General features: G+C 41.4%; 2 protein-coding genes across 2 annotated transcripts; one reads left to right on the forward strand and one right to left on the reverse strand.

Moving 5' to 3' along the window:
- Positions 1–647: 647 nt before the first annotated feature.
- fh (fumarate hydratase) lies at positions 648–2,365 on the reverse strand. Its single transcript, XM_040128333.1, has one exon. The coding sequence runs from the start codon at positions 2,293–2,295 to the stop codon at positions 796–798; it is 1,500 nt and encodes a 499-aa protein (XP_039984267.1). The 5' UTR covers positions 2,296–2,365; the 3' UTR covers positions 648–795.
- A 1,217-nt stretch (positions 2,366–3,582) lies between these two features.
- Positions 3,583–10,540, forward strand: hdgfl2 (HDGF like 2). Its single transcript, XM_040129806.1, has 16 exons — positions 3,583–3,838; positions 4,359–4,435; positions 5,088–5,229; positions 5,773–5,952; positions 6,370–6,492; positions 6,607–6,675; positions 6,796–6,976; positions 7,121–7,205; positions 7,320–7,617; positions 7,760–7,893; positions 7,995–8,062; positions 8,273–8,343; positions 8,445–8,546; positions 8,709–8,862; positions 8,993–9,110; positions 9,397–10,540. The coding sequence occupies exons 1-16, from the start codon at positions 3,767–3,769 to the stop codon at positions 9,494–9,496; spliced, it is 1,974 nt and encodes a 657-aa protein (XP_039985740.1). The 5' UTR covers positions 3,583–3,766; the 3' UTR covers positions 9,497–10,540.
- Positions 10,541–10,767: the final 227 nt, after the last annotated feature.

Genomic DNA, 10,767 nt, shown 5'->3' on the forward strand with positions numbered 1-10,767 from the left:
AATACAACTGGGTAGGTGTAAACAATATAAATAGCAGAAAACCAGAATATATTTGCTTTTAAATTATATTTTTAATTGAACTGGAACGCTGCACAAAATGGCACACATACTGTAAACCAGAACACAAAAGGTACAGTAGTCCATGTTAAATTATTGGGGATGGCACAGTGTGAACGTGAACTACCCTGAAGGTACCAACTACAACCTGAACAGAGTCAAAAAGTATTTCATAAGACTTTAAAACTAACTAGTTTGTATACAAATGTACACATTTTACTACAGAAAGTTGTATTAATAGTGAAACTTAATACTAATTTAGTTAAGCAACAGATGTATCCACTAAAAACACAACATTGTCTGATAAAACAATGAAGTTTAAGACATGCATGTGTATGCGTGTTAAACCCAGGTGAAGTTATGTTCACAAATATACAGGATTTACAATTATACTATGTTGATTTTCAACATTTCGACAGTTTTTGCATCATGTGTTGCAAATTTTTAGCCAGCTAAATAAAACCGTAAAATTTAATTTATCAATTGGCCCAGGTCTAATATTGGCATATACCTTTTTTTTTTCTTCAACCATTTTCAACTGGAGTAGGTTAAGTAACACCAGTAGGAGGCTGCATCAAACAACAGCAAAGGATTCTCAAAATTTTTATTAAGAGGTAAGAGGTGTTCAGGACTCAGAGCAAGTTTTATTCATCCAGTTCTTCTTTGATTTAACAGAAATACTCTTTTCTCACATTAGAAAATGTATTTGCTTTGTAGTGTTCCTTTTATTGTCAGAGTTCACTTTGGCCCCAGCATGTCACTTGGCTTCACCCACTGGTCAAACTGCTCCTCGGTCAGGTAGCCCAGCTCGACAGCCACGGCCTTCAGCGTGGAGCCTTTCTTATGAGCCGTCTTGGCGATGGTGGCTGCTTTGTCATAACCAATGTGTGGGTTGAGTGCAGTGACCAGCATGAGAGACTCATTCATGAGCTTGTTGATTCTCTCTGTGTTGGCCTGGATGCCCACCACACAGTTGTTGGTGAAGGAGACGGACGCATCGCCCAGTAGCCGTGCGGAGTTCAGCACGTTCTTGATCATCATGGGTTTGAAGACGTTGAGCTCAAAGTGTCCGTTGCTGCCCCCGATGGTGACTGCAACGTGGTTTCCCATCACCTGGGCCGCAACCATGGTCATGGCCTCACACTGGGTGGGGTTCACCTTGCCTGGCATGATGCTGCTTCCTGGCTCATTCTCCGGTAAGATGAGCTCTCCCAGGCCAGAGCGGGGTCCTGACCCCAAGAAGCGAATGTCGTTGGCAATCTTCATCATGCTGACAGCCACTGTGTTCAGGGCTCCACTCAGCTCCACCAGGGCATCGTGAGCTGCCAGAGCTTCAAACTTGTTGGGAGCCGTCACAAATGGCAGGCCTGTGAGAGACGCAACAGTGGAGGCTACTTTCTCAGCAAAGCCAATGCGGGTGTTGAGTCCTGTTCCTACCGCCGTGCCCCCTGCTGCCAGCTCATACACCCTGGGCATGGCGGCCCTCACTCTCTCTATGCTGTACTTCACCTGCTGGACGTAACCGCTGAACTCCTGTCCCAGTGAGAGCGGCACAGCATCCTGAGTGTGTGTGCGCCCAATCTTGATGATATCTCTGAATTCCTCAGCCTTAGCAGCCAGAGCATCATGCAGAGTCTGCAGGCCGGGCAGCAGGACCTGGTGGACCTCCGTGGCTGCGGCAATGTGCATGGCAGTGGGGAAGGTGTCATTGGAGCTCTGGCTCTTGTTTACATGGTCATTAGGGTGGACGGGATCTTTGGAGCCTAGTTTCCCTCCCAGGATCTCAATAGCTCTGTTGCTTATCACCTCATTGACGTTCATGTTGCTCTGAGTTCCAGATCCAGTCTGCCACACCACCAGAGGGAAATGATCATCCAGCTTACCAGCTGAAACCTCATCTGCAGCCTGGATGATTGCATCTGCTATCTTTGGGTTGAGGCCGTACTCCTTGTTCACTTCAGCGGCCGCTTTCTTCAGGATACCAAAGGCCATGATCACTTGGATTGGCATTCTCTCACTTGGTCCCCCAATCTTGAAGTTCATGGTGGATCTGACGGTCTGGGCACCGTAGTACTTGTCAGCTGGGACCTTGAGCTCGCCAAACGTGTCCCGCTCAATCCTGTACTCTGAACTGGCCATTCTGGACGTGCAAAAGAGGAGTTTAGAGTCGACGCCGAGTCTTTGCAAAGTCAGGAGGCTGCAGTTTAACTGCCGGACGCTTCTCAGAGACCGAAACATGGCTTCTCATTAGAGGTGAATCCGGGGGGAGGTCAATGTAGCTTTCCACATTGTAATCTGTCATTGGGTGAATAGGAAACTGGTCGCAATTCAGCCAATAGTGAAGCAAGAGAGGCGGGATTTCCTCTTGGGTTGTCGTATCGAGTGGCAACGATCGGGCTGCTTCATCCGGATCGGTGAAGCGTTTCACAACATTGCACGACAGTTTATCCGCTATGACAACCAGGCTCATTTTGCTTTGTAGAATAAAAGTTAGTAACTTTACATGATTTTGTTAATTTTTTAAAATTCATACATTTGATATGCGCGCCTATCAAAATTTTAAAGAAATATAGATATGGAATTTCTGACACACGTGGATTTTCTGATAATGGCACAGAAACACCAATGTATCACTGATGTATGTATTAATCAATGTATAAATCAATGTGTATGTGTGAGACTTAGATTGATGCTCAACATCCTGTGTGGAACTAGGATTAATTTACAGAATAGAGATGTGAAAAAAAGGAAAGAAGCCTTGTTTTTATTTTGAATCTTTTTTGTTTTCAGTGCCAAGTTTTATATTCATAAATGTAAATGGTCAAAGAGAAACCCAACATACACCACTTCAAGCATTACATGGCCTACAAAAATCAGAAACCCATTAGGACTATGGACATCGACATTGGTTTTAGTTTCTATATGTATGCGCCCGTTTATTTTGGTTTTTCTTGTCAATTCTTCATATTTTTATAGAATTTTTTAAAAAAAGGAGTCAGCGACTGTATAGTAACACTGGAAAATATGGAAGTTGACGCCTTGACATGGTGAGACTGGCAGCTCATTCAAAATAACTTCATTTTACCCCTGTACCCATTTTATTGTCTATGTGGTGATTAAGATGCAATTTATATTTATGATGGTTGAGATTGAATGTTATTTGTATGGCAATTTTTTTTAGTTGTTTATGTCATGCCAGAGAGAGGGGCATTGTACGACAGACAACTTCCCTGAATTTTATGTACCCACAACACATAGATAGATATTGCATATAGATGAGTTAAATGAGTGTGTATAGGGTGCTGTAGTTTGTAATTTTACAGTAATATTGTATAGTGTCGTAAAATGTACATTTAGGTTAGATTTTTTTGCGTAATTTTGTGACAGTAGAGATTGTTATGAAGCAATCTATCGCATGACATTAAATCGCAAGACCGATTTTCATTTCATTACAATATCTTGGTTTCGAGTAGAAAGTCCTTTATTTTGAAGCCTGGGAACGAGCCTTCACCGGAAGTAGTTTGTGCGGTGTTGCTATCTTGACTCCGCTGACTCTTCTCGCGGTAACGTTAGTACACTGTTAGCTTGCTAGCTAGCACCAGTCGTTTCCAGGTTTCGTGTCGACCTGAAAACAGTAAACGAAGAGAGACACAGAAAGGCTACGCAGCTGAATATTCTTTATATCCAGGCTGCATAAACGAGCGGGACAATGCCACACAACTTCCAGCCCGGAGACTTGGTCTTCGCTAAAATGAAGGGATACCCCCACTGGCCAGCCAGGGTAAGCAAGTAACGTTAACAGCAGCCGGAGGGGCGGAGGAGGGGGTGGGCTGCTCTGCATGGGACGCTGGAGAAGGTTCTCTGTGTATCTTCGGTTCTGTCTAAAAAGGATACCAATCACAAAGACACTTAACTTGTTTTTTACTGGGCTGACAGGCTGCGTTACAGGCCCGAAGTCAGTGCACCAGCAGCGCAATTTGCATGAGATGCTGTCGGCCTCATCCATATGGAGGCGTACAGCGCCAAAGCTAACGTTGTTATTTTGGAAATGACGTTTGAGATAACCGCGTAATATTTTCTAGATAAGAAGGCATCTTCTTCATGTTAAAACTTGCACATTGTGCACCGCATATCCAAAACAATTTAATTCAGTTAAAATTAATTTACATTGTTTTGTTTTCTAGAGGTAACCAACATTAGTACGCGGTACTATCATGTTTGAGTCGCAGGTCCACAGCAAACTTGTGCGATATTTTCTATTTGCCACTTGGCTTTTACTTCAAAGTTTGGCTTGTTTACAGATTGAAGATGTGGCTGATGGAGCAGTGAAACCACCTCCCAATAAAATCCCAATTTTTTTCTTTGGGACACATGAAACGTGAGTACAACATTGTATCATCAGTCACTTAAAGGTAAAAGTCAATGCATTTGCAGAACTGTTAAAAGTTAGATGACCACAATTGATTTTTTTTTTTTTTAGTTTTTTTTTTTTTAAATTTTGTGTAAAAGGAAGGGGATTAAATCACATTATTGGTAGAAAGCCATTAACTTTAGTACATTTGCTTTCTTTGTCATGCATTGTTGAATTGGCGGTGCCACTTTCAAATTTAGGCCCTTACTGATCTATTTTTTAGCCTAATATCCTCTTTGTGAGTGCAATGGTGTGAGGTGAAAACAAAAACACTACTTTTGTCTCAAACCACTGCTTGTTAGTCTCCTTTCACAAGCTTTCTTTTCTGAAGGTTCACTGTTAACCATTGACATGTTTCAGTCTGAGTGCAATATGTTTCTGAGAGATGTATTGTCATGTTTGATCCAGCATCAAACACCATTTGTTTGACAAGATGGCACCTGCAGTATATTAATCCAACACTAGGTGGCACAGTCTACTGTTGTAAAGTCTCAAGTCAGTGTAAAACTTTAACGTCAATGTAAACAAACTTTTATTTAAAGATAACATTGGTTTGGTTTTTTTTTTTTAAGGGATTAGTATAAGTAGGTCACATTTTCTTTACCTCCCTGTTTCACAGAGCATTCCTTGCACCAAAGGACCTTTTTCCCTATGAAAAGTACAGAGAACGCTACGGAAAGCCCAACAAAAGGAAGGGATTCAATGAAGGTTTATGGGAGATCCAGAACAATCCACATGCCTCCTACAGTGCCCCGCCTGTAGTAAGTCACCCTGATATCAGAAATCCTAAATCCTGAAGTATCCACAATTCGACATTACCCCATACTCAAAAAGATACTGTTGATGTTGACTTAACTTTAAGTCTCTTACTGTGTCAACCTCTCATTTTAGTTTTGGCTCAGGCTCATTTGTTGTTTGTGATCCTAATTTCAGTGAATTTTAGAAATGATTATTTCCATTGTTTTAGAATTTGGTGGCATGTCTCTGCTCAATAGTAACTCTTTCTTATGAATGCAGTTCAGTGTATCCCGGTGCCCAACTATTTATGATGTGGCGTAACTGCAACTTAACCCATGTGATTCTGACCAGGAAAATTTTTTTCCACAGCTCTCCTTTCCCTGTCCCCCTGATTCATTTCATGTTTGCCTTTCCTTGACAGTGAAAGGCAAAGTGTCATAAAATATCCTTTAAAACACTGTAATTTCACCTGAAAGACTGGATTTATTTTTTTTTGACAGACTGTAGACTGCATTTCTTTTCAGTAAAAAATGTGTATTGATCTTCTTATCACGGTTTGTGTGCAGCCAGCCAGCTCATCTGACAGCGAGGGCAACAATGCTGGAGGAGGAAGTGATGAGGATGAGGATGATGAAGAGGTGGCGGTTCCTCGGAAAGCCGACTCAGGAAGTGAGGTTGACTCAGATTCTGGGAGTGATGACCGTGGAAGGGGAGGAGGGGTGAAGCGAAAGCCACCGGCTCCCAAGGTAGTTGTTCAGACATTCAGTTTCATTAATGATTAACCCCTGTGATCACAGTTAATGGTACAAAAGGGATGCACTTAGTATAATAGGGTACCAAGTCCTAGCAGCAGCAACAGAGGTACCATAACAGTTAGCAATGCTTGGATACTTTGTGAGAATGTGTCTACTTACATAAGAATGAAAACAGGAGATGGCAAAAAAGACCACTAATTAGCTTCCTTTTTAGTATCAGGAGTTGTCATGGCAATGACAAAAGCATAATTAGCCATGATTAATGGAGCTCATCTGCATGGTTTGAGCACAAGTTTGAAAGGTCAGACTGTTTGGCTTAAACAACCGACTGCGATGACGAAAAACTGCAATAATATTGTTGATTCAGTTAAATTATATTTTTCTGTCGCTTGTGTTTTTCTGTTTTAGCGGCCTCCTCCTCCAAAAAAGGCTCGAGGCTCGTCCAGTGACCGAGATGAAGAGGAAAGTGGATCCCCCTCTGAATCAGAACCCACACCTTCAGAGTCTGACTCTGGAAAGAACAGTGACCAGGTAATTACACACACACACACACACACACACACACACACACACACAAAACATGGTATTTTTGGGTGCTCTGAAACGAAACAGCCTATAAATGTTACACATTTGTTTTTGCAATAGGATTTTACTCCAGAGAAGAAAACTGGCGGACGAGGTGGAAAGAAAGGAGGAGGCAGAGGGAAGAAAAAGGTGAACCATTTGTCCCCTTGTATAGTAAAAGTATTTTGAATACCTTTTGTCATGGCAGGTTTCGATTTTTTTTTTTTTTTTTTTAAATTAATTAATTTTTTTTTCTATGTGATGTTGCAGAAGGCTTCGTCTGACTCTGATTCAGACTCAGGATCAGGATCTGAGAAGAAAGTAGTGGACAGCGACTCAGAGGATGAGAAACCTCGACCAGCTCTGTCTGGCTCGGAATCCCTGTCTGGCTCAAAGTCTGAATCGGACTCGGATCCGCCTCCTCGGAAGGGCCCACAAGCACGCAAGAAAGGTGCAGCTTTAGTCTGCTTTATTTATAAATTACAGCTTGATGCAAAATCATGGACATCTCTGCTATTTGATATTAAAGGGAAGGTTTCGTGCTCTTATTTTTGCTTATGTAAATGTGCTCAATGCATGTTTTTCTCATCCACAGAGAAGCCTGCACCAAAGCCTCGTGCACGGAAACCCAAACCCACTCCGGCAAAACGAGCACCTTCATCATCCTCCGACAGTGACAGGTCAGGCTGCTCTAAGGCTTCTTTTTACCCATTCATGCACCACAAATTATTACACTATTATGAATTTCAAAATGCATTTTAGCTTGGTGTAAAAGTTGCCCTGTTTTTTCACAGTGATAGTGAACCCGACCGCATCAGTGAATGGAAGAAACGAGATGAGGAACGTAGGCGAGAGCTGGAGGAACGCCGGAAAAAGGAGGAGGCAGAGGAGCTCCGCCGGCTACGTGAGAGAGAGAAAGAGGAGGAGGAGAAAAAGAAAAAAGACAAAGATAAGGGCAAAAAAGGGAGCGACAGTGACAGCAGCAGTAGCTCAGACGAAGGTGTAGATGATCACCCATTGAAGAAGTCCAAGAAACCCCCTCCACCTCCGATCCCTGCACCCTCTGACTCTGATTCTCCACCACCAACTGAGGTAGACACATTTGTTGGAGGAAAAAAATGTAATTTGTCTAAATTATGTGTTATATTTTGTTTTGTTTTCAAAATAATAGGATTGCATGTGAGTATTGGTACCGTTGACATATGCAGCTTCTTGTGCTTTTTCTCATCAAAAGGTGAAGAAACCACCCAAAAAGCCAGACAACCAGAAGAAGGCAAAAATAAAGAAAGAGAAGGAGAGAAAAGAAAGAAAGGAGAAAGAGCTAAAAGAGAAAAAAGCCAGGCGGTTAGAGGAAAAGTCCAGAGCAAGGTGAGTGCACAATGAGGAACAGACTTGAGTATGCAAACCTCCATTAGGAGAACCTCATTAAAATTTAATATACAAAGGTCACAGAGTTCCTTCGCTCTTAGGTCTAAGCCTGAAAAACCCAAACGCAAACCAGAGAGGCCGCCAGAGAAAAAAGTGGAAAAGAAAAAGGGTCAGTGTCACACACAGTCAAACTCAGTTTAACATGCACTGTTGTTGTTTACTGCAGCTGACTAGCAGTTATTGCCTGGAGAATTTATTTGCATAGATTGAAACTGTGGAACGCTTCACTAAATGCTCAGTCATGTTTATTGTTTCGGTGAGAGGGATAGTAATAATTCAGTACAATATATTGACTGTTACTTTGTGTGTCCATATGCAGAGCCATCACCAGAAGAACGGCTACAGAAACTCCACACAGATATAAAGTTTGCACTCAAAGTGGACAACCCAGTAAGTGACATCTATGGTTTTGGTGTCATACAGATTTTCTTCCTTATGTGTTTTTATTTCAGCTTGACAACTTAATTTTGATGTATTTGTGTGTTCTCTAGGATATAGAGCGGTGTCTACAAGCCCTGGAAGAACTTGAGGCTGTGCCTGTCACCAGCCAGATCCTCCATAAGAATGCTGAAGTTATTTCCACATTAAAGAAGGTGTGTCGTCTTGTCTTTTGTTTGGCTGTCATTACTTTGTATGTTAGCAAGCTCCTCTTGCATTAAGACGTGATAACCCACATGTTTAAAATAATGGAAAATACCATACCTGATGTCCTAATTGTAATTGGTACGCATGTTTTCTATACATATACTGCTTAGATTCGGCGGTATAAAGCCAGCACTGCAGTCATGGAAAAAGCTAGTGACGTCTACAACAAGTTAAAACTTCGCTTTGTTGGCAAGTCAGAAGTGGCAATTAAACCTCAAACAGAGAACAAGGAACCAGAAGATAATGAGGAGACACAAGACACAGGTAAAAGGCCACATTTTGGATCGTGTGGTGATCTGGGTTCTACGTTACGTGGATATTTTTTCATCGGGCTTGGTATACTTGTTTTTGTGTCTCCTGCACGCTTATATTAATTAAAATTTGGCTTTTGTAGGCTCCACTCCAGTGAACGGGGAATCGGAGCAGAAAAAAGATGACATGGAGGTAGAGGAAAAAACAAAATCACCTGCCCAGGAGGAGAATAACGACGATACCGCTTCAAGTCCAAACAGGTGAACATCCCATTTGAAGCAATATACAGTATTTTTGCTCTACTTTCAGCTCTTGTGTCATATGTAGTTGAAAGGGTATGAAAGCAGGGATGGACATTAAAAAAGACATCAAAGATTCTCCTTATAAAAATGGAGGACCATTGTGTATCGTCACTTAGCACTTGTGTAAGGATGGGACTCATTTGTTAACCGTGACAAAGCTTATGTGAGCTTCCCCGTTTAATAAACTGGTAATTATGATTTAAACATGACAGTAGTTGTGACTGACTGTGTACTTTCTCTGTAGACTGAGCCCGGACAGCCCTGCTGAACAACAGACACACAACTATGAAGAAGCAGACAACTCCATCTCTGCAGAGGTGGAACCACCAGCTGTTGAAAGCTGAAAGACCCTTCTCCACCATTGCAGTGGAACAAGTACTAAAAGATGGAGGCCTCTTTGTTTAACATCATACAGTGCTCCTGGCCCAACAGCATTGCAACACACACCCAGCCTTTCCTACTTCATCTGTTACATCAATGTTGATGTTTTGGACATTTTGTACTATAATGATATCAAGCCAGAAGGCCCCGTTGCTCACACCGTTTGGTCCATTATTTATCCCAGCAAAAAGGAAAGCTTATTAGTGTGATAGTTTGTGGCGCTGCGTGATCCCCTCTTGTTTCTAAAATGTACTTTTCCTTTTTTTACAACACTCAGCCCGTCCTGGATACTCAACTCAAACCCCTGCTCCTGGCAACTTTCTTCTTTCTACCACATGAACTCTTACTTTGTTCTTTCATACCGTATGTATATTGAATGATTACGTTTTTAGCACTTCTAACCGGAACTTAGGCTGGGGTAGTATGAGATCAAATTTTCATTATTGTTGTGGGGAAATTGGGTGGAAATCGAGCCATGCTGTTAATTTTTCACTTTGAAGATTTTGTGCAGCCCTTACATCTGTTGGCTTCTTCTTCTTTTTTATTATTATTTTTTTTATATATAAAGCCTACAAAACATCAAAACATCACCAAGGCCTCTTGTCTGTGTGTATGGCATTGTGAGAGTGGTGAAGTAGTATTCAGTCTGAAATGTAAAGCCATGAGTTGAGTCACTTAAAACTGTTTTCCAAAGGAGATCCTCCTACTTTTTATAGCCTTGTTTTCAGATATTTTCATCTACAGTTTTGTCTAAAATAATAATTACTGTGGAGTTACACACCTTGCACTCTCATCTCCCCATAGTGTCTGCATTCAGTAACTTGCAAAATAAATGGAATAAATGTACAGATCGAAAAATGCCCTTATAAGCAATTGAGATCTCATGTAGCTGCAGCCTATTTTGACATTTTCCCGTCATATGTATACAACAGGTGTTTTTAGTGCTATGTAAATTGGTTAAGCATTTCTATCACTTAGTTGAGACTTGAATAAAAATCTCAGCATGGTTTTGTTTCTATCTCGTTTCTTGGTGTGTAAAACTTGCTTTTAATTCATTGCTTTGCTTGTGTAAAAGAGGGAGGTTTTCCAACAACAGCTTCACCATATACTGTAGTTGGTTGTTTGTTGGTTTCTGATATCTAACGGATAGTCAACCTTCTTATATGCAATATAGCCTCCTGCATTTACATATTCCGCTTACTTTAAGCTTGTGAATGACTTGTTGCAATTTAAT

Source organism: Xiphias gladius, chromosome 6 (genome assembly GCF_016859285.1).
Source record: "Xiphias gladius isolate SHS-SW01 ecotype Sanya breed wild chromosome 6, ASM1685928v1, whole genome shotgun sequence".
Lineage (NCBI taxonomy): Eukaryota > Metazoa > Chordata > Actinopteri > Istiophoriformes > Xiphiidae > Xiphias > Xiphias gladius.